General features: G+C 34.9%; 2 protein-coding genes across 2 annotated transcripts in view; both read right to left on the bottom strand.

The window, feature by feature from the left end:
• The window catches only part of Atf3 (Activating transcription factor 3), a 148,922-nt gene that overhangs the window by 90,336 nt on the left and 33,288 nt on the right, over positions 1–25,298 (bottom strand). The gene's annotated exons all lie outside the window — the stretch shown is intronic.
• LOC141480225 (uncharacterized) lies at positions 6,479–7,478 on the bottom strand. Its single transcript, XM_074170115.1, has 2 exons — positions 7,268–7,478; positions 6,479–7,203 (listed from the first exon to the last, which is right to left on the bottom strand). Exons 1-2 carry the CDS (start codon positions 7,417–7,419, stop codon positions 6,498–6,500), a joined length of 858 nt encoding a protein of 285 aa, XP_074026216.1. The 5' UTR covers positions 7,420–7,478; the 3' UTR covers positions 6,479–6,497.

Genomic DNA, 25,298 nt, shown 5'->3' with positions numbered 1-25,298 from the left:
TTTGTGTAGTGTATCATCTGTGAATAGTGACACGAGCACACTTCAAGACGATATGAGAACAACTCTATTCGAAACACCATCATCGTCCCACATCGATTCCTCGGATCCTGATCTCACCTTTATGAATGAAGTGGTGAAGATGTTTTGATGAAACATTTGAATAATATAAAATCTAGAAATCCAGCATATGATGGAACATTTGGCGTACGTATGGATCCAATTACACAAAAGCTGAAAATGGGAAGTCTAGTGGTAAATTTCAAAGATGAAACATTTCATTTTGGGATGCTAATAAGTGAAAAATATGAATGGCTGGTAGTCCAGAATTGTATGATATGATTTTTTTGAAGAATCCACAAGATGTTTGATAATGAAGAAACTCGTCAAGTATATTCCAAAATATTGAAAAATAACGAATGCTCCATATAAACAATATCATCTGAATAATGGTTTTAAAAATACAAATTCTAAAAAATTTCGTGAAGTTATCAAACCTCTATTAGACTCACGACAATATCCAATAAAAGTAGAAGTAAAATTGGTGGAGCACTCAAACGAGTGAAAATGGAGAAAATATATAAATTCTAAACCTGTGAATTATGTGTACTGGAATTCACCGAAAGAGTTAGTTGCTCGCCTACGACTATTGGTAGCTTCAAAGTCAGCCGGACATACCGGACATGATAATGAAATAATTTCAATAATTGAAGAATTACGTGAAGAAGGTATAATATTTTAACATATTCACATGTATGATCACTGTCACATCATCATTCAATGCAGTAACATTATCACCTTTTCTCTTTAATCATATTGAAATAGAATGACTAATGAAATAAGTGATGTCAAACGACAAGTTGTTAATGAATTACATAAACCTGCAAGACGTAATTTTCGTAGAAGAATAACCACCATCAAAGGTTTTGCAGATCTATGGCAATAGATTTAGCTGAACTGCAACCTTATGCAAAAAGTAATGAAGGATACCGATATATACTTGTAGTGATAGATTGTTACTCCAAATATCTGTGGACTGTAGCAGTTAAAGATAAAACAGGTAGTACAGTAACTAATGCAATGAAACATGTACTGAAAGAAGCCAAATACTCCCCCAAACACATACAAAGCGATCAAGGGAAAGAATTTTTCAATAAAAGCTTCTCATCTCTCATGCGAGAATATAATATCAATCATTATTCAACATTTAGCACAAAGAAGGCAGCTATAGCAGAAAGAGTGATTCGTACAATAAAGGCATGGCTCTACAAGGAATTTTCGATGAGAGGTCACCACAAATGGCTTGATATTCTTCCAATTATAACTAGTAGATATAATAATAAAGTTCATCGTACAATAGGTATGGCACCCATCAATGTTGATTCAACAACAAAATTAAAATTCAAGGGTATCAATGGAATTGGAGGAAGACAAAGTAAACCAAATTCCAATTAAATGATATTGTACGTATAAGTAAATACAAACATATTTTGAAAAGTCTTACACTGCGAATTTTACCACGGAGCTATTCAAGATTGTTAAAATTAATAAAACCATCCCAACGACTTATAATCTTGAAGATATGAATGAACAGCCGATTAGAGGATTTTTACGAAGAAGAGTTATTACGAACCGAGAATCCTGACGTATATCTGATTGAGAAGGTGTTGAAGAGAAGAAAAAATAAAGTATATGTAAGTGGTTAGGCCTTCCTAGCGAACAAAATCTTGGATTGATGAATCAAATATGGTTTAAATGTATATAATAGTGACTTTTATGAATAAAGTAATATTAAAGTTCATTATTGTTTTCATTTCAATTATAGTATGTAACTGAAAAATATTGCAGCGGTAAACATTGCCCCAGCCATTCGCAATGTTCTGTGTATACCAAACCAAATTAATTGTATACTCCATTCCCGCTTATATTTTTCAACTCACGATATTGAAAACACATTATCATTCCCAAAACTAATCGCCGTCACTTTGAAATGCAGTATCCAACTCTTTTGCCAATTATCTCTCACTGATAATGCTGTCTCATAAAGCTTAGTCGACTCCTCAAGCTCAGCCTGAGCTTGCATTCTCGAACGTTGATGGAATTGCTTATCTTTACCAATTTTTGAACGGAGTTCATCAGCATCTTTAGACATTCTAGCCAATTCAACCTTCGCTAATGCAATCTTGGCATCTAATGCTTCAAGAGTTTCATTATTAGCATTAATAGCTCGCTCACTCTTTTCAAGTTCAGCAATAGTCATCTGTGCCTTTACAAGACGGCATTTTGCTTTCCTTTTCATTTCCCCCAAACCGATGGAGGGGGCTGAAAGAAGATAGCGGTTCAGCTTTCAAATCACTCTTCATTTCTTTAGGAGTACCTTTTGGCTTCCTCTTCGATCTGTCACTTTTCGTTGCGGGTTTTTTCTGTCGCACAACACTTTTGGATTCTTTCTTTTCTTTAAAGTCAGTGACAATCGATGAAGATGCCTTAGTAACCTTCCTCTTGATTGTTCTAGATTTCTTATCAACACCAAGAGGAAGGGTAGATGAAGAGTGTTTGAGTGATGATAATTGCGAAACGATCGGATTTTCAATAATAATTGCTCATTTGGTTCTGGCACATCTGCAAAGTTAACGAAGTCGTTAATATCAAAAATCATTTATCGAATCTTGACTCGATAAATGTAATACTGGAATATTTTCAAAATCAGTCTGATCGATATCAACAAGTGGTGAACCATCTTCAGCAATCAATAGCGGCATAGAGCTCATGATTATTAAGGTCTGAGGAATGATATGTGATAGCAATAGAATGTGGATAGGAAAGGTGATGATGTTACTGAGACCTCACCATTTATAGAAGAAAATAAACTAGCGCATGCGCTCTTTCATCAACTGGCACATGCGCTCTCTCACTAAACTATTCACGCATGTAACAATCTTTGTCATTTAAGAGGAAAACTTTGTGTTGCATGCATGTATTTTTAAATGTTAGAAAATAATACAAATAAATTCAAAATATATTATATATTTATTAATAATAGAGGACAATAACGATAATAAAAAATGAAAAATGTTAATATGTCTCTGTGGATGTGGAACGTTCTTTGACTCTATTCTCAATAGTTGTTGCTCGTGCGTCAAACACCAACATTGAAAAAAATGGATTCTCCTATTGGGGTAGAGTTGACCAACCTTCTCACACAGATCCCAAGTACTTCTACATGCATTGCATACATGATTCCAACAATTCATGGAATATGTATCACAACGCAAACAACGTTGCAGTGGAGTTGGAACGGCAGCACAGATACCACAAATATTTCTACAGATACCTATATTGTTAAATATTATAGGTTCGGAACACTTCAGACACTGTAACTGTTGTTGACGATAATCCGATTTGTTCGCTTCGGTGGATGAGAAGAGGCGATAGTTGAATCCGCAACACGCAATCACTACACATACCAGTACATGGATTGATTGAATCCTTAGGTCTACTTATTTGACAAAAGTAGCACACAATAGCCCTGCAATCATCATTGGGTAGACACACACTTTTGGTTTTTCATTCCACTCTTTTGGAAACGGCATTTACTAATCGATTAGAAATATAAAGAGATGACTACAGAAACTCTGAATGCTCTCTCCTATACCTACGATCTCTATTTATACAAATCAACATCATGTGGAAGTATAGTGGGATAACTTCTCCTACTATTCCACTCTAAACGAGTCAAGTGGGAGTCGCATCACCTCCTATATAAGTTGACTTGCAAACCTAGAGTTCATTCATTCACTCTCTACAACTGTGAGCAAACACAACAAGATGAATTCTGCAAAAATTAAATGCTGCATTAAATAGAATAGTGCTGTTGATGAAAACAATTGGATAGACGAATCAGATGATGAGGATGTCAATGTTCCGCTAGAGGAAGTAATAGTTGAAGCAGAAGATGTTGGAGTCGATGAAGATGAGATAGACGAAGTTGAAAACGAGGCCAACCAAAGCGACGAAGATGATGACGTGATGGAGTTTGAGAGGGTCATGGATGAAGAAGGAGATGATGAAGGGATAGAAGCTGACACAACTGAAGGTGATGGTGCTATGAGGATCGGTATGCGAACACTCAATGTCAGTGAGACACTGGAAGATCCCTTGGATTTGTATTGTGCATTGGATGCATACGTATTGATCAGCACAATAGATGGAGAGAACAAAAAACTATGTTGGTGCTGCTTTCGTTTTATTCGCATAGAAACAATAATGGAGGGTGGTATGCCCATGTCAACACCCACAACCACTGTCTCAATTATGGAAATGGGACAGAATTGGTGTGAAGCTTGCGAGAGGCCACTAACAAACTTCACCCGAGTATCTACATGTATTATATGTAATAATGTCCAACCTGTGCACAATAACCGTGGACCTACTGGTCAAAAAAAAAACAACAGCCCTTTTCAGGGCTACATTATTCACACAAACAGTAGTTAGTTGTATTAGTATTCATAGATTATGTGACAAATGAATACTTTGATTAATAAAAGTCTAAGTTGGAAATTTGTTAGTCTTTGAATATCTATACATTATATGACAAATAAATTACTACTTTGACTGAAAAGTCGAAATTGGAATTTGATAGTCATTGAATATCTATGCATATGATGAGTACTACTTTAAATGAAAGTTGAAGTTGGCATTTGTCAATCATTCATATGCATATAATGATGAATACTTTCACATACATATATTTCGTTTGAGATTATAATGTTAACATAATGTTAACAATGGTATGAATCTGTTTCTGTTTGAAAGTATAATGGTAGCTCTGAAAAGAGCTATTTTTTTTATTGTTTCAGTCTTAATTGTAGCCCTGAAAAGGGCTGTTATTTTTTTATTAATCCATGCAATGATATGGACTAACGCTCCTCATCATCAGAAACAATAATTATGGTATCGTCATCTGAATCAGATGATATACTAATGATATCATCCTCATAGTAGTCATCTGAATCAGATGATATACTCATGATGTCGTCGTCGTCATAATCAGCTGAATCAGATGATATACTAATCACATCATCCGCATTATTATCGTCAACAGCATCTATGTCGTCCTGAATACCTTGTTCCACTCGTTCTGCGAAATCATCAGGAAGATCATAGATTCGCTGCAGAAATTGAGCGAAGGTTTGTACTCAAATGATCAGACGTTGAATCTATTTCATGTACTTGGATGGGTCCTGTACTCGACATTGTGGAAGAATGATATAGAACTGGGATTGTTGCTATATTTATATTGGAAGAAATGAAATGGAGGGGTGAAATGTAGAACAGTGTTTGAGATTCGAAAACATCAAGAATGAAACTCTGAGCGATTATTAGGAGAAATTCTAGTGATTATTATGGAAAAAAAACTAATAAGAGGGAGAGGAAGGGAGGAAGACACTGCCCCAGCCTCGCAGTGCCTCGTGTACACCAACCAAAAAGTGTGTACTCCGTGGAAGGAAAGGAAAGGAAATGATGGACGAGTAGATGATTATATGTCATCATCGGAATTGAGGACATCATCATCGATTAGGATTGGGGATGGCGGAGGACTATCCTCGATGAGGATAGGGGATGGTGGAGGACGTCTAACGTCAAGCTCGTCATCAGCATCATCACCAGAGTCGTCGTCGTCATCATCGTCGTCGTCGCTACTCATTGGGACAATGTCATCATAAGCAGGGTCCCACCATCCGTCAGGATCTGGATATTCCGAGTCATCCAAGTGTCCTTCGTCACTGCCAGTGACATGCTGAACTTGCATCCTGATGTCGTGATCCCGGTATTCGTATGGCGGACTGTGGGGTTCCGTGGTGGAAGAGACAACCTGTACCTGGCTGTTATCCCAGTAATTGAAGTTGTACCCCTGATCGGGCAGCTATAGGGTTCGGAGGTTGAATCGGGTTCCATCTCGATCTAGCTGATCAACTGAATGTTTCATCAGATGATTTCTACTTTTATACTTTCGAGAGGGAGTGGGAGAGGAGTGGAACATTGAGTAGGGGTAAATTGTAGTGTGACATAAGACATATTCAATGAGTAGGGGTAAATTGCAAAGTGACATAAGACATATTCAATGAAAGAGATACTTGAATGGATAAAATACAAATGAAATATACTTGTCGATTTCACTATGAAACATGTCTATTTTTTATTTTTTAAATTTTCTTCACATGAAATTATTTACAAGTGATTAGAGAACACAAAAATTGATGGAGGTATTTGTCTAGAAGAACTTGGAATTGAAATAAAAAAAATAATATAATAATAAGAGGAAGTGAAGAAAAATGCTCCAACCATCGCATTGTTCAATGTGTACCAAACCAAAAAAACAGTGTACACCCTTTATTTCACTTCCTTTTCTTTATTCAATATAAACTTAACAAATATAAACTTAAAACTACCATAATTAAATACTCCTAACTAACTAAAACTAATCTTACATTTACACTTCATCTACAAAAAGAGTGTCCATAACTGTCACTATTTTTTTTGTACAGCTTTATCGAAGAGGTCTCTGCTTTACACCTTTCCTGCAGAGATGCATAATTCCGATCTATTTCGGCCATTTCCTTTTGGATTTCCCTCCGTCGGTTATCCATTTCAGCCATTTGTCGCTTCATGGTAACCAACGCGGCCTCGCTAGATCGGGCAGCTCGTTCTGCTTTCTTGCATCTCTGCAGAAAAACACTCATCTTTTCACTAACCTCTCCGATAGGCTGTGGCACCAACACCTCAGGATCCGCCGGTGTCGCTGGCAGCGGTGGTAGTCGCGTCACCAACGGCGACAATATCACCAACTCCGGAGAAGGACTCCTCGGAATTTCCACTGCTGCTGGTGCTGCTGCTGGTGTGGAGGCCCTCTTACGAGAGGTCGAAAAACTACCTGCATAAGGATTAGTCCTATTGCAAGTAGCTCGGTACTTTGAAATAGGACCAACCTTTGCTGCAGGTCGTTGGCAAACCTTCTTCACAGCCCTGACTTCCTCCTCCTCCTCGAATAAGTCAGGGCTAGAAGATCTGCACCTAACTCGCGAACGCGAAGTGGTTGGCTGGTCAACCGTCACCGCTCTCGAAGATGCTGCCTCCTCCTGGTCAGCGGACACCGGCAGAATAGACGCCACAGCATTATTCACCTCCTGTGTATTGGTTGCCATTCTGAAAAAAGAAGAAATAATACAAAGTTAGTTGATATAAAAAATAACATTCCTAATTTACTTACTCAAATATCAAGTTGGTCGTTGGAACGTACTGCCTTGTTGTGGAGTGGACTGCTCTCGATGAGATGACTTCTCGAACTGAATGTTGTGGAGTGCTCTCCGGAGGGTATCGACTTCGATGCGTGAGCGGTGGGAAAATGGTGGGAGCGCACATGCGCGATGAGGGTAGGGGTGTACATGCGCAAATGTTGGGAGTCGGGGGGCGGGGCTTCGGGGAGGGGAGGGGCGGGCTTCGGAAAGGGGGCGGGGCTTCGGAAAGGGGCGGGGTATCCGAAAAGTTGGTGGCGACGGGGGGGGGGGGGGGGGGCGTGGCCCTAACGGGCCCCGCCCACTGCCTGGGCTCCGCCCAGGTGGGTGGGGCCTCCGGCCCCAGGTAGGCGGGACATCTGGAGAGACATCTACGCCCTCTTCGCGCGCGCGTTCGTAACATAATATGCAACCGAACACCTAACCTAACGTATTAACGTATTAACGTAACCTAACCTAGTACGCTAACCTACCGCTATGCAACCGAACACCTAACCTATCGTATGTATTAACGTAACCTAACCTAGTACGCTAACCTACCGCTATGCAACCGAACACCTAACCTAACCTAACCTAACCTAACCTAACCTAACCTAACCTAACCTAACCTACAGTAACTATTAACCTAACCTAACGAGGGAATACTAACCTAACACCTAACCTAACGTAAGTATGCAGCTAACCTAACGTAGCTATTAACCTAACCTAACGAGGGAATACATTCACCATGTTTGTTCCATTAATACATCATCAGTTGGTTTTGGTTTTGGTTGTATTATTCTATGATTTGGATTAATGTTCAGTCCTGGATATCCCAGTCCACCTGATGATGATGGCCTGACTTTATAGTTTCTCTCCAAAACTTCTTTATGGTTTTTCTCCAATACTTCAACTCTCTGTTCCAGTACATCATACTTTTTCATTGTAGTCCCTGTTATGTTTGACATAGCATCAAATTTTTTATTTGTAGACGCTGTTATGTCAGACATTTTTATGTCTACATCACTTGTAAGTTTGTCAAATTTACGAGTGAAAGTTATCCGAGCCTCTGCAATTTTATCGTTAAATGCTTGCCGGGCGTCCCGAGCAATATTGCCTATTGTGGATTGTATTGCAGCTTGTAGGGCTAGAAGTATAACTTCCTTTGCTCCATTAATTTCCCCCTCAAGATATGATACAGTTACACAATCACTCTTGTCAATTGGTTCACTTGTATTTTTCAATATTTTCCTTTGCATGTCATAATGACCATCTTTTGTTAATTTAAAACCATTCCCAGGAGGACCTCGAATGACATTACCACCCCATTTTCTTTTTCTACCAAACTTATCGATTGTTTTAGACATTGTGCACTCTACGATGATTCTCTTCAAACTGATATTTCTGTCATTTACATTATACTATATATTGCAGTAATTGATTAGGGAAATAGAAATAATACAAATAAAATTTTAATCATTTTATATTCATTACAGTAATACATATACATACATACATAATACATTAATATCACATTACTTCTATCATATATTATTAATTATAAATGGCTACATAAATATCAATATTGAATTTTCCGGTTTTGAAGATATTGAATGATATTTCAATCATTGATCTCGGCAGATAATAAATTAATCAATTGATCCAATGGAGTCTCCTGAGATTGTGATTGTTGAATAATATTACTTATCCAACGAATGTTCTCATTTGGATCGTTTTCATAAAATTCAATATCATTATGACCCCAAGGAAGAGTGTGGGTAGTATTCGGAATGATAAATCGTTTATCATCGTGATATGATAATGCAACTTTATTTTTTAATTCAGTATACATATCATGTAACACGCTTCTAAATGAATTCATCTTTCTGAATATCATACCACCTTGTTCGACGATTTTTTGATAATCTTCGCATGTCAATTCATTCTTTATTACAGATCGTTTAACCCCTTTGGCTTTCTTAAATTCACCATCAACAGATTTCACATAATATGCTTTAGCACCTGTACCATAAAAACTCATGATTGGATCATTTGGAAATTCATCTTTGAAGTTACCCAAGACTGAACTTGTTACTGGAATATTGAATTGGTTAACTATACTGTAATTGGATGTATCAAATCTACTTATGTTAGTTTTTATGAATTCATAAAAATTTTCTGTGTTTACTTTAAGAATGAGCGAGTCGGTATCTGTGTAAAGTAAAGAGACATTTTCATCAAAGTGTTGTTTGATGCATCCATAGAAAAAGTCATACATGACTGTTTTAGATAATTCTAATATGGAAAATCCCAAATATAATGGTTTATCGTAATGAACCTTCACTCTACCCAATTGAATGGCAACGAAATTATCAGTGAAAATTGAACAATTTTTGAAATTTGGTTTGGCTATGAGAGTGCTGGCACCTATATTTTTCTTTATATTTTCCCAATGTGTAACGAGTCTAACATCAATTCGATTATCTACATTCTCCATTGTCTTTCCATACACCGCATTATTCATTAGTTTATAGAAATCTTTAACAGATTTGTTGTTAGACCTATTACGCATTTCAGTATTAAGATCTATATAGGGTTTCATCCAGCATGATTGTTTGAATTTCAATACTCTATGTGTATTCATTACAATCAATCCATTTTTGACAGCTTGCTGTAGATTCCTATAATGAACAATATATTTTCTTTTATCATTCAAATTTGGAATTAATTTGGGAATTTTCGATTGTGTACGAGGTGGTATTATTTTTTCGACTAAAAATGGAAGGTCAGAATGTTTATCATGCAACTCTTGTGGATAATGAATGTCCACTTCAAATACATACCCATACGGACTATCAGTACTCACATCCATCACATCGAGATTAAGAATTTCATTTGGTGTCAACCATGTAAATTCACTTGTTGGTAGAGGTTGTGACATACTGTGACCGTATAGATTTGTTGCATCTAAATATGTAATGAATGTGGAAGGTTCGTTGGGATTATAATTGGGTAAAAATCTATTATTTGCTATATGTTTCCTCTCGCTACATTGACTAATTCCACCTCGTATACCTTTTTGAAAAAAGTGAATCATATCAATGTCAGTTAGTAATTCCAATTCAACATTAGTGAACTTCAACATGGCATCCCATGATAATCCAGGTGCAGTGTAATATTGTGCCGGATCTAAGTTATATATCTCTAAACTTGTGGTGCGGAAGTTTTCAAAAATATCACATAGTAGCAATACATCCGACTTCAAATACAAATCAGAGTATTCCCCCAAATTCTGACACTCGAATAAATTCCAAACTTTTCTAGCCCTATCATAATCAGTTTCCGATATATGTTCACAATTGAGTGTGTCATAAAACTGATTTTTTGTCGGAAGTAATGGATAATTCAATTTGTCAATGTCATCAACAAAACTATATGGAAATACACCTTTCTGTCTCATCAAATTGAATTTCTCAATTTGTGGGAAATGTTTGTGCATCTCCAAACATTGATCGGAGGTCAAGTTTGCACCCAACTTCTCCAACGAATTAGTCATAAATTTATAACTATCGATAAATCTCATTTTGAGATAATTCTTCCTAACCACACCATCTTTATCGGTATAGCTGTGTGTAAAGAGATGCTTCGTGAAAGATATATATTTCTCTTTAGTTTGCGGGATAACATCAACTTTCTCTTTATTCCTATACAATTCTTTTATGAATAAATGACAATCATAACCACTTAAATTATGAAAAATGATAGGTATGAAGTTTGGTATTTTGAAATTTAAATTACATTTCGAGTGAGCGGCATGTGATCTTTTCTTTCCTGTGACATGACAATGATCTCTTACTTTGACGTCACCATCAGTAAATGCTTTATTACATATACCACAAGTTCTGGCTGCAACAAACTGTTCTTCTTCTTCGACAGTTTGTGTATCCATTGGTTTAGGGTTTCTGAGATGATTTTCATGTATCTCTTTCAAATCATCTTCAATGCTACTCACAAATTTCTGAGCTGCATCTACACCCCTATATGTAACAAATTTTGTCAAATCATCATTATATGAACACTTTATCAAATAAGCAAATGAATATGGGGCATGTTTGAATGTTTTAATCGTGTATGAACTTCCAGGATTTGGCTCATTCACATGAATCGGTTTAAGCACTGATTCAAAATCAGCATACACTACAAATGGCACCCTCATTTGCCTCTCAAAGTTTTCAAACATTAGTTTATTTTCCGCAACCATTCTACCATATTTATTGATCTTTAAATTAGTAGTTGGTGTTGTGGTACTAATGTGATTACAATCATACATATTATGACGTAAAAGCAATCTCTCATCAGAAAAATATATCAAACATCCGTCACAAAAATATTTTTTCTGTCTATGAGCTGATAGTTGATTAGAAACTAATCTTGAAAGATCTTTGATCCAACAATAGTGACCATTACCGGAGTCATCAGTTATAAACAACAAATTGACATGTCTCCGGAGTCTTCTCTGTGAGTATCGCAATGGACCAATCACTTCATACTTCATTTTACCCTTCTCAAATGTACTCTCTAAACCGTAAACATTAATTGAAATATCATTCCTATCTTCGAATATTTCGATACTCTTATTATTAACTTTAACCGGAAAATCCATACCTGTGACATCTAAAACAGTGGAAAAATGTGGATATGACGTAAGTTCGGACACTCGACTATCTGCAGGATATAATGCTGATGTTATAGCCCAAGCAAAACAATATTGATCTTCATTACGAACATTCACAACAGCTTTCTTCCATTGAATACATTGAGGCAGCTTCACATATGAACGTCCTTCCAGTGGACTGTATTTATTAATGTTGACCTCGAGAAACAATATTTTTTCACAAGTCCAACCTGAATTATAAAAAAAAAAAAAATATTACTATTCAATCTTATTGAAATTTTTAAAAAATAAATACCTGAGTCACGATCCTGGAACTCAGTCGTTTGTGCCACAATTACATCACGGAATCCATCAAAAACAGCATTCAAATCTGAAGATTGGTCCACTATTTTATTTTGGGAATTAAATGACTTCGTGTCCCTCGAATCATCAGTCTGAAGAATATAATTCCCAAAAACTTCCATATTCACCTTGATGCTTTTATGGATCCTGATGGCTGATTCCAGTAATTCAATGACCTTCTGCCTAATCTTATTGAAAAATGAAATGTAGTCACTGGTTACAATCGAACTCTCCACCCTGTATGTAGCAATGCGGCAATTGAATGCATTCGTTATAATTTGAACACCGTCAGACAATTGAACACATGCATTATTTTTATGACTCATGGTTCTTCGGTGAGAATTCACTTGGCTCATAGGAATTGTCACATTACAACAATTGCACGTATACATAGGTGTTGCATTATCCACTCTCACCCGTTTCACTGCAGGCCCTCCTTGGCAACTCTGGAGCTGATGCCGACGAAGATTATCACTACGAGTGAAAGATTTACCACAGTCACAGGAATACATTTTATATAATAGTTCTCACTAACTCACTTGATGTAAACTGACATAGCCAACACTCGTACGCTTCTTAAATACACTCTGATAGGACCCGTCAAGACGTCATAGCCAACCCCACTTCTCAACTACATGCGCCAAGATTACCTCCCAACTGAATGCGATAACAGATGTCGATATACGAGCAAGCAGTGGTCGTTGCGGTCTCGGAGAGGGTAGACGCTAGGCAAACAGTCCTCGGCTGCCGTTGTGTCACCATCGATAGCGGGGCTAGAGCGAACCTTCATCGCTTCAGGAGAGGTGAGGGCAGACCGATGAATACGCATTACTCTGCCACACGTCGTGGAGTGAACATGTCGCTCTCTAGCCGTTGAACGGTTATTGCTGTGACGTCACTCCACTACTAACTTGGTGCCCTAACACCGATGGAGCATTTATTACTTGGAGGATCTTCGAAGTATGCAGACGTATGTTTGTACATAGACAAACAAGCACATGATGAAACCCTGTACCGTGCATTCTCCTACACACACACATAAACACACAAAATCTCATATGAAAAAAAAATCTGAACGATCCATGCACCAGACACTTCAAGGTCACAATGCCTTGACTTCACTGCACAACAAAAAAACTTCACCAAACAACAACCAATAAAAAAGCAATTAATACGTCATAGTGGTGGGGGGAGGCCGAGAATCAGCTGTAAACAACTACTATCCTTCCACGATATTTTTTCAACATATAATTTTATCAAACATAAAAATTATCTCCCAATTCCTATCGGCATCTAACATTCAGCTATAGATTAAAAACAAGATAGATTTCACTTTAACTTAATGTAGTGGCATATACAAGGTGTCAATTAAAAAACTTTCCACTTTCAATATCTTCCTTTCAGTAAATAATATGAGGAATCGAAAAAAAAGGTAGATTTTATAGTCAAGGGGATCACTTTCAAGGAAAATTTGTAGTCCTCGTAGTTCAACACCCAAGGAGGGCTAGATGTTACCCTTAGAATTTTAAATGGAAAAGGATGTCAAGTGGCACATCATTATGACTGGCATTCAATTCTTTCTCCTATGGTATCCTGCCGTTTAATTTTTGGATGAGCAGTTTCCGAAACGAAAAATAGCGTTCTAAACTTACACATGCAATTAGAATCAGCCTGTTCTGAAATGAATCATTGTATTGACTCCATTTTTAATAAAAATGGTTAGAAGAGTAAGTAGCACCGTTCCAACCCTTGAATGACATAAAATAAATGTACTACGCACGCGTGGAATTTTTTATTTGTTGGTTATTGACCTTTCACAAAATAAAATCTAATTTGCGAGAAAGACATTTCAAACATAAAATTTACTTACGCTTATCTTATAAACTGTTCGAAATACCGTTCATTTTATTCTAAACAGTAGTACGGAAAACTTTACTAGGAATTGACTGGCATGCTGCTGTAATTCGTCTTTTAAGTTCTTTAATATCAGTTTGTGTTTTATAAACAACGGATTTGAGATGACTCAAAACAAACAAATCCAAGGGTGTTAAATCCGGTGATCTCAGAGGCCATTCAACTGCTCCCCTTCTGCCAATCCATCTATTCGGAAATATCTCGTTTAACCACTGCCGAACGGCCTCCTGCAAAAGTTCATTACCTTCTGCATCCATTTGAGTTAATAGCTCGTGAGTAATCTATAGTATCTTCAAGCATTTCAAAGTATAGATTACCTGTCAAGTTTTTTTCCAGAAATTATGTACCAATAATGGCATTTTCAAGAATACCAACCCAAACATTAACTTTTTGTGGGTGTTGTGTATGCCCTTCTCGAAAAATATGTGGGTTTTCATCACTCCAATAGGGACAATTCGGTCCATTCAGAAAAAATGAACACTCATATCTGAAACAGATGTTTAACAGAAGATTAGGGATGGTATTGACTCGATTTCACAAAACTCTATTCTTCTATCATAATCATTCTCGTAGAGCTCTTGAAAAATCTGCATTTATAAGGATGAAATTTATGAATTTTTAATGCTTTTCTTACAGTCTCGCGTGACATTCCCGTCTGTTCTGATAGTGATCGTAAGGAGCTCGTGGGCTCTGCAGCAAATGTTTCCAAAACTTCAATTTGAGGTGTTTCATTTAGTACTCTGGGGTTATTTCTTTTTTTTTGTCACTGAACCAGTTTCGTGAAACTTATTCACCAAATCAAGCAAACCGATGACTTACGTTATAATTTAGATATCATTCGTTGAAAAGACATGCCGCCCTTCGTGAGCACTTTCCAACTTCTCCAAAAATTTACAAACATTTTAATTCTGTCTTGAAGAATGTAAACCATTTTTACACTTTTATACACTTATTAAAGTAATCACAAAACAGCCCAACAGGTAAAGCCGAAGTAAACGATATTGTGCACTCTTAAAGTTCCTGTGACGTAAAATTGTCAAAAACAAACCTTATGAACGCAAGAGGTGATGTGATACGGAATTACCAAAACTTTAGATGTTCATCTAATAAAATCGTTAAAAAAATATACGACTGTTACAAAAGCAATGGGATTCCTACAACTGAAATCATAAGGAAGAAATTAAATACTTCCGGCCATAACGTGAGCTGCTGTGACAAAACTCTTCAGAATTGGATACAGAAAGCAGGATTTAGATTTAAAATAATAAACAAACTTCAAGCACTTTTGGAAAGCAGAAGAATAGTGGAATTGCGTGACGAATACTTAGAAAAAATAACTGAATAAAGACAAGAACAACGGCAAATTTTCTATTTGGACGAAACTTGGTATGACACTCACGACACAGTTACGAAAGGGTGGACTGATGTGTACGCCTAATTTGCCTGCAAACAAAGGATCGCGACTAATCATTGTGCATTGCGGAGAAAGTAAAGGATGGGTTCCGAATTCTTTGAAATTATGCGAAAAAAAAAAAACTTGAGGACTGCAATGTTGACTATCATGACAACATGGAAGCTGATATTTTTGAGGGATGGTTTGAAAACACATTGATCCCAAATTTGGATGCGAATAGTTTAATAGTTCTTGACAACGCTTCCTATCATTAGCGACAGCTCATCAAAGTACCGAATAAAAATTCGAGGAAAGATGAAATACAAAGTTTTTTAATGGATAAAAATTTATATTTTGAAGATTACTAAACCAAAAACTAACTACTTGAAATTTCACAGACAAACACATTTAATAAAGTGTATGCCCTTGAGAGTACGGCTGAAAAATATGTACACACCATACTGAAACTTCCCCCTATTTTTGTGTTTTCAATACCATAGAATTGATTTGAGGAAGATTGAAACAAAGCTCCAAAATTTGATAAAAAGGAAGGAAGATTAGACACTTCCATATTACCTAATGGTGGATTTAAATGACGACAGTGACAGTGAAACAGAGAATATGGAAAAATAATTATCAGAAGCTTTTCAAGAAAGTTAGTGGAGTGTATTTAAAGCGATCGATTTATATATATATATATATATATATATATATATATATATATATATATATATATATAAATGTGTGTGTGTGTGTGTGAGTAAGTGGTATACAGAAGTATTTTCAATTATCATCTTGAATCCATACTTTCTCATTCACCTATATAAACGAAATATTTATTATATATAATATATATATATATATATATATATATATATATATATATATATATATATATATATATATATATATATATATATACAGGGTGTCCCTGGACTTCCTCTTTTCCTCTCGAGAATGTATAGATGGGGTCAAAATATCACCAGTACTTCATATAACTTTTTTTCCTAAAATCCTTCGTTACCAAGTAACGGGCCCTCGAAGTTACAAAATGAAAAATGTTTTTCTTTGATAACTTTTCAAGTGAATATTCAAAATCATCCAAATTTTGGTAATTGACTAAACAAATGAATTCCTTTGATGAGCTTTCATGCAGGAGTCAGTTGTTTTACTACAAAGTCAGGAACGGACTACCCCGATGGTCCACACCCCAAAACTTTGAAATGACAGATATTTTTCAATATTTTTCAACAAATTAAGGTTACTTGGACAATTTTATGAATAAAAGTACTCGTGTGGAAAGTCGATCGGAGCAACGAGTCTTCATAAAAATGTAGTTTCACTCGACGACATCAAACCCGCTCGTCCACCATTATTTGAAATGAATAATTATCAAAGCAGAAATAATAATGATAACGTTAATTCAACAACATTTATCCTGAGATGTCTACCATTATTCGAAAATATTAGTTTTTAAGGAAAATGGAAATGATAGGTAAAATGTTCATAACGAATTTTTATAATGCAAACACGTTTAACTAACGAAACTCAAGAGCCTCAAGAGCAAACAGAAATGAAAAATCCGCTACAGAAACTGCTCGATATGACCACCTTCTCTCTCTATACATTTTCTTAGTCTGCGAAGACACCCTCTCTGTACTTGAAATAGCATTCCAGGGTCGTTTCGTATGGCTTCACAATGTAATGTTATTCTATTCAACAATGCATCTCTTGTGTGAATAGGTGTAGCGTAAACAAGGCTTTTTAGATGCCCCCACAGAAAGAAATCCAATGGATTTAAATCCGGAGACCGCGATGGCCATGAATATGGCCCACCTCTACCAATCCATCTATTGTGGAAAATATGGTTCAGATGGTCACGCACAATCAAACTAAAATGAGGAGGAGCGCCATCATGCATAAACCACATATCTCTTCGGGTTTGCAATGGAACATGTTCCAAAATTCCATTCAAATCGTTCTGAATGAACTCCAAATAACGTTCTCCATTCAATCGGTCCTGTAGAACGAATGGTCCTATAAGATGGTTTCCTATGATACCAGCCCAAACATTCACGTTGAATTTCCGTTGGTGTTTGGTTTGCAATATCCCATGGGGATTTTCTTCGGCCCATATATGGAGATTATGAGAGTTGATAACTCCATCTCTACTGAAACCTGCTTCATCAGTGAATAAAACTCGATTAATAAAAGTCATATCCTCTCTTTGCCTATCCATGAACCAATTGGCATATTCCAGTCGTGCTGGAAAATCTTGAGGTGTCATGGCATGTACCTTCTGGATGTGAAATGGGTGGAGCAGTTGTTCCCTAATTATTCTATGAATAGTGGACTTGGATGTATGGAACTGTTCTGATAGATTTCTGATGCTCATTGAAGGATCATCAGCGACGGCTTCCAAAATATTTTCCTCCAATACAACGGTACGTACAGTCCTAGGAGCGCCCTCACCACCTCGTTTTGGCAAAACTGTACCTACAATAATATCGAAATAAAACAACGTGCTCAAATTAATTATCAATTATTATATACCTGTCTCTCTCAAGCTGCGATCGACACGCTCGAATGTTTCTCTTGACGGTACCGTTCGATTGGGAAAATGCTCGGAATACAGACGACGAGCTTCTGCAGCATTACAAAATGCTCGTCCATAAAATACATGCATATCTGCATATTCATTGAATGTAAACTGTTCGGCCATATCGAAAAAATTCAAAATATCCTATAGAATATTGACAATACAATGATAGTCATATGACAACGCACCACTCAACAAAACAAAATCGCATTCCAGTTTCTCATTTTTTATCAAAACTTTCTAAAAGGTTTTTTTGTCAACATCTGTGAAAGAAATGGAACATAATTATTCCCTGGATATTTTTCACCTGATCATGTGCAGCCGTTTTTGTAGTTCATTCGTTTGCTTTTTATTAGTATAGTAAATATTTTTTCCGATGTGCGTTTTTTCAGCTAAATTTAGATTCGTGTTAAAGAATTTCTCCCATAAAATTATAATTATCAGTGAAACTCCTCAACAGTTTAGCTGTGAAGAAGAATTTGAAACATTCGAATGTTGAGTTTCATGAGATTCAGATAACTGATCAACACGAAACGTGATTATTCCACACGTATTATGTACATACAAAATATGGAATGAATTCGATATTTCATAGTAGAGTAGCTTGTTAGTTTAAAAACACCACGAATCTACAGAACTTGATATTTCTTTTGAAAAAATATCTGCTATCACAATTGTGACTTAAACTTCCATATAGGTACTGTACTTTTTGTTTACGACTTCATTTTAGCATACTTTGTATTATTCCTGTTATAAATGTTGTTGAGTTAACGTTATCATTATTATTTCTGCTTTGATAAATAATTATTCATTTCAAATAATGGTGGACGAGCGGGTTTGATGTCGTCGAGTAGAACTACATTTTTATCAAGACTCGTTGCTCCGATCGACTTTCCACACGAGTACTTTTATTCATAAAATTGTCCAAGTAACCTTATTTTGTTGAAAAATATTGAAAAATATCTGTCATTTCAAAGTTTTGGGGTGTGGACCATCGGGGGTAGTCCGTTTCTGACTTTGTAGCAAAACAACTGACTCCTGCATGAAAGCTCATCGACGGAATTCATTTGTTTAGTCAATTACCAAAATTTGGATGATTTTGAATATTCACTTGAAAAGTTATCAAAGAAAAACATTTTTCATTTTGTAACTTCGAGGGCCCGTAACTTGGTTACGAAGACTTTTAGGAAAAAAGTTATATGAAGTACTGGTGATATTTTGACCCCATCTATACATTCCGAGAGGAAAAGAGGAAGTCCAGGGACACCCTGTATATATATATATATATATATATATATATATATATATATATTTATATATATATATTTATATATATATATATATATATATATATATATATATATATATATATATATATATATATATATATAGGGCTCTTCAAATTCGTTTCTGTACATGGGGATCTCGTAAACGATACGAGATAGAGTGTCGGTTAAATTGTGGCAAAGTTGCGTATTTTAGAGACCTATTTAATGATGTGAAAAAATCGAATATAGTTCTTTTGGTTCTGGAGATATACAGAAAAAAACAAAAAATCCTAAATTATTTATTGGCTATATCTTCTTCTTTCGCAGACATATTGAAAATCTTTCCACATTTTGCTATTGGCACTTGATGTGGGCTATCAGAATATGTCCATGAATCTTATATATAGGGTGTCATCTGACTTGGGCCACCCCCATCTTTGAATTTTTAAATACAGACCTGTATTTTTTGGATCGTAGACGTTCACTTCATACTGAGAAATTAAATGTTATTTTATATTTCTGGATGTTTCGGTAATATTTGATTATAATTGGATGAATTATTCCCTTTTAAATTACAGCCCTAGGAATTGGTTGACTGATTTGAATAAATACACAATGGCAACTTTCACGTCTCCCTATCTACCGTAGAGTTTTTCGAGATTTTTTTTTTCATTTTTAGGTACCTATTCATATTTTTTCCATTGTTAAGAGCGTTTTCTACAATGAACTTGGAATAAGAAAACCTTTTATGATTATCTGACACATATCTTCAACAGAAATATATTACATGATGAGCAGAAAAAGATATTTATGACATCCCAAACGCATGCTATAATTGTAATAAAAATTGAAATTAAGTAATTTATATACACAAAAAATTAATGGCGCAATAAATGTTCGAATTATTTGTCTCGAAATGTCCTTCCATTTCGAGACAAATAATGGGTCAATAAGGTGGCCTGCAAGATCACCAGATCTTACTATTTTGGACTACTTTCCATGGGGGACATTAAAAAATAGGATTTACGCTGGCAGAGATAGAAAATATGGAAGATTCGAGATTGAGGATTTTGAACGATTTCGCAACAATGCAACAAATAAGTGTAGTAAGGACAATAAATAATATGAGAAACCGAGTTCAAAAAAACGAAAGGACTCCAATTTGAACATTTATTGCGCCATTAATTTTTTTGTGTATATAAATTACTTCATTTCAATTTTCATTACAATTATAGTGTTCGTTTCGAGTGTTATCATTGTTATAATTTTTTTTCTGCTTATTGAAACACATATAATATATTTTTGATGTAGATATATTTCAAATAATCATAAAAGGTTTTCTTATTCGAAGTTCATTGTAGAAAACGCTCTTAACAATGGAAAAAATATGAATAGGTACCTAAAAATGGAAAAAAAAACTCTACGGTACATAGGGAGACGTGAAAGTTGCTTTTGTGTTTTTATTCAATTCAGTCAACCAATTTTCAGGGCCGTAAGTTAAAAAGGAATAATTCACACAATTATATGAAGTGAAAGTCGACGATACAAAAACTACAACAAAAAATACAGGTCCGTATTTAAAAATTCACCCTGTAGAAAAGATTTATGAACATATTTTGATATCCCACATCAAGTACCAATAGTAAAATGTGGACAGATTTTCAATATGTCTGCGAATAAAGAAGATATAGGCAAACAAATTATTTGGGATTTTTTTAATTTTTCTGTATATCTCCAGAACCAAAAGAGCTATATTCGATTTTTTTACATCATTGAATAGGTCTCTGAAATACGAAACTTTGCAGCAATTTAACCGACACTCTATCTCTTATCGTTTGCGAGATTCCCATGTACAGAAACGAATTTGAATAGCCCTGTATATATATATATATATATATATATTTCAATATTAAATTCTACAAAAAGGATTTGAAGCTTTATATCTTCTATTAATTATCTGCGAGCGCTTTCGACAGTTGGTAGGCTAGCGTACAGAAACGAATTTGAATAGCCCTGTATATATATATATATATATATATATATATATATATATATTTGAATGATGCAACAAATTTTCCTTTATTTTCAGGATTTTAGGCTTTATAACTCCTATTTAATTATAGGCGAGCGCTTTCGACAGCTGGTCGTGCTGTCATCATCTAGGCTCTACTCAAACTGCAACTGCAGTTGGAAATCATGTAGATTTTTGTCAATGTCTAATAAAAAGGCATATATTTCACTGAGGTGATCAATGTCTGTCGGAAAGAATGTTACATTTAAACAATTGAAACATGTCAATACAATAAACAAGTCACTACATTAAAAGAGGTTGACTCCTCACTGGATACAAAGAAGAATATTGTATTAAAATTTACTAAAAATCGTTACATGACAGCTGTTATGTAATTCAGTTTGAAAAAGTGTGTTTGTTGGTAGTTGATGAAACTATGGAACAAAAGAAAACAATTATGGTGCAAGTGTGATCAGAGACATCTCCTGTTCTGTAAGTAACTCAATAAGAAAACACAAAAATCAAATATGTAAATTAATTGGCAACACCCTCATTAGTCTTGAGGAAAACAATTGAAGAGGTGTTGTTAAATGAATGTAACACCCTGCCATAGGGAAGTTGGACGTTTGTTAAAAAAGAAAATATTTAAAATGTTATGAAATTATATAAATGAAAAACCAGAATTATTATTAGTTTGGAAATCGTGTAGATTTTTGTCAATGTCTAATAAAAAGGCATAGATTTCCCTGAGGTGATCAATGTCTGATCTTTTATTGAGGCAATTATTGGATTGTAATATAAATGACATTTCCAAAAACAATCTTTTAGATGTATTTCTTTCCGTTGGTAAAATTTTTGTTGAAATATAGTCCGTTTTATGACCTTCTTTGGAAATATGATTACTGAGAGCACATCTCTCAGGATGTAATCTACTATCAGTAATCTTGACGTTTGACCAATATATTCCTTACCATGGAATGAATAGAGATTGAAAGTTAATAGGAGTTTTATCTTTAAGTTTCGAAAAGAATTTATTAATGGTGAATGATTCTAAAAGCTATTTTTACATTTATATGTAAAATATGTAAGGTTAAAGAAAAAGTCAGACATGGCAATGAGGAAAACAAAGTTAATACTTTTCATCATGTAGAACAGTGTCACACACTCAATTTAAAGTTACAGAGAAAAAGTACAAAAAACTTATTTTATTAAACATTTAAAATTATTTCACTGGCCCGTGCTTGGTACTTAATCGGTGGCGTGGTAGCAACCAAAACGATAGAGGAAAAAGGAAATATTTGAATTTTGATAATTTTCATTCAAATGTCTTTTCAGAATGTCAATTAGTTTAGAACGCTATTTTTCGGAAAATGCTTATCCAAAAATAATAAGTCAGGGTACCATTGGAAGCAGAATTGAACGTCAATTGAAATGATGTGTCACTTCACCTCCTTCCTATTTAAAATTCTAAGGGTAACACCTTTTCCTCCTACGGGGTTGAACTACGAGAGCTACAAATAGTCCTTGAAAGTGGTTCCCTTAACAATAAAATTGACCTGTTTTTTCGATTCCTCATATTGCTTATTGGAAGGAAGATATTAAGGGTGGGAATTTTTCAAATTGATACCTTGTATGTAACTATAGTACACCAAATCATAGTAGTGCTTTTACAATGAAGTGAAGATGGATATTATTTCGTCGTTAAATTAAATTTCAATTTATTTTAGCATCAATTCAGATGTGATGTGGATATAGCCTATTCCGGATGTAAATATCAGATGAAAAAAATAATATTTGCAGAATATACGATTACTGAGTTGGCGATTGTGGTAAGAGTTGAGAACCGGCCTGTAAACGATGATAGATAGTACATACAGTACATACACGGTCCAATTGATGGATTATTTTCTATCAAAATGAGTTTTGTCTTTACATGATGCAGTTTCCACGGTATTCTTTTGTACATCTCAATTAGCTTTAAACGCACATAACAATATATAAAACGAAGAGAATATTTACGTACAGAGAAGGAATTTAGTAAATTATTCATTTGTGGAATAACAAACAGATAGATATTATTTCAAAACCAATTCATTATATGTATATTATATTTTATTTATAGATTGGCGTATCTTCTGAAGTAATAAAAACCATGTGGATTGTTTAATCGTGTTTCCAATATTTTATGTTGGCACAAGATCAAAATTGATCCGGTTTGATCGCAGTACGCAATCCTCATAAATTTCGTAAACATCAGTAGCCTAGTTTTTACGAGTAATACAAATTGTTATCTCCAGAGAGATCTGCCTCAAACATGTTATTTCATATTCTTATAACTCAGATATGTTTATTACTTGTCATTATCCACGCACAGAATTATAGTTTATAATATTTATCGAAATATATTCATTTCATATCCATAATTGTTGAACAAAAACAAATAGAAGAAATTGAATCATATGATTCCGTAATGAAGTAATGAAACGTGTAATGAAAATACAATAAAACGAATAAAATGATCAAGATAAAAGATGAAAATGATCGCAGAGTAAAACGCAATAAAATAAATAAAAAATAAAAATAAGCACATTCAAATAAACATGAAAGAACGTAATGGAGAGTTTGGCTGATATCAATTATTATCATCCCTTATTATTCATTCCACAAAAAGGACTAGGGGTTTAAAATTGGCATATATGTTGAATGAAGCAATATTATTGGAAATATTGTGGGTAGCTTAAGAGCCATTTTTCCTTTTCTTTCAAGATTCCAATCAGTAGAAACTTTATTTTATCTTGATATTGTTAAATGACAAATTGGACAATACTCCATTTCCAAATATTCATGATAATTATAGTTTTGCAACATTCTGGTTTTCAGAATGATTTTATATTCAAAATTGTGAAACGATATTTACAAATACCTGTGCCTCAATTGATAAAAACAATGGTACTTCGCTCCCTTCATTCCTATAACACTAGAATAAGGAAAAATAAAGAACTAACCTCAATTTCTTAATTTTCAATTTTGAAAATACATAATATTAATATTGATATGTAGATTTGGAACCAAGCGAGTGTTACCAGAAGATATTATAAGTGCATCTAATAAGGTTATCGAACATGCGCTAATTTTTGGTGGTATAGAAATTTAACCGTACAATTCATACAAGAATTTGTTACCAATTCAATAAAACACACTGCAAACTAACCCCAACACAATATTATTCAGTTAATTTCCACTATAATAAAATCCAACCGGCATAACGCATTTTACAACACTCGTCTGCCCGAATTCCATCCATCTGCTGTCGTGAAAAAATTTCCGGGCCACGTTAATAGCAAATAATAAATTATGTACATACAATTTCCTGTTGCGCAATTCCAGGCCCACCCTGTAGCAGTTGGAGCGATGATAATAATGACGGCTATTCATAGATCGCAAGATAGAGAGGTTTGTCCTATTCAAATAGATTAATGTGTTTTGGCGTCGTTGGGGAATCATTAATTTCAGGTCAAAATGTAACGTGAAGCGTAATAAATTAGTCAATTAAAGGTGTGGATTATGGAATTTGGCACAATTTTTTTTACATGCGATATTTACATACACAGGACTTTTTTCGGTTCACTCCAAAAATTTTCGGACATTGACCGTAATTTATGGGAGTGAAAGTTTGATGACCGAAAAAAATTTATCGTCTGTTTGTTCAGACAATTTGGGATACAAAAAAACTAAAACAGTATACGCTTTGTACATATTACTCCAAAATTAACAAGTTTCATTAAGTGTCGAAGCAATGGTCCATTAGAAGAAGTAAACAATTCT

Source organism: Leptinotarsa decemlineata, unplaced genomic scaffold (genome assembly GCF_025532065.1).
Source record: "Leptinotarsa decemlineata unplaced genomic scaffold, Ldec_3_MD MMD2_P_RNA_scaffold_6, whole genome shotgun sequence".
NCBI lineage: Eukaryota > Metazoa > Arthropoda > Insecta > Coleoptera > Chrysomelidae > Leptinotarsa > Leptinotarsa decemlineata.
This window is presented reverse-complemented; position numbering and strand designations above follow the sequence as displayed.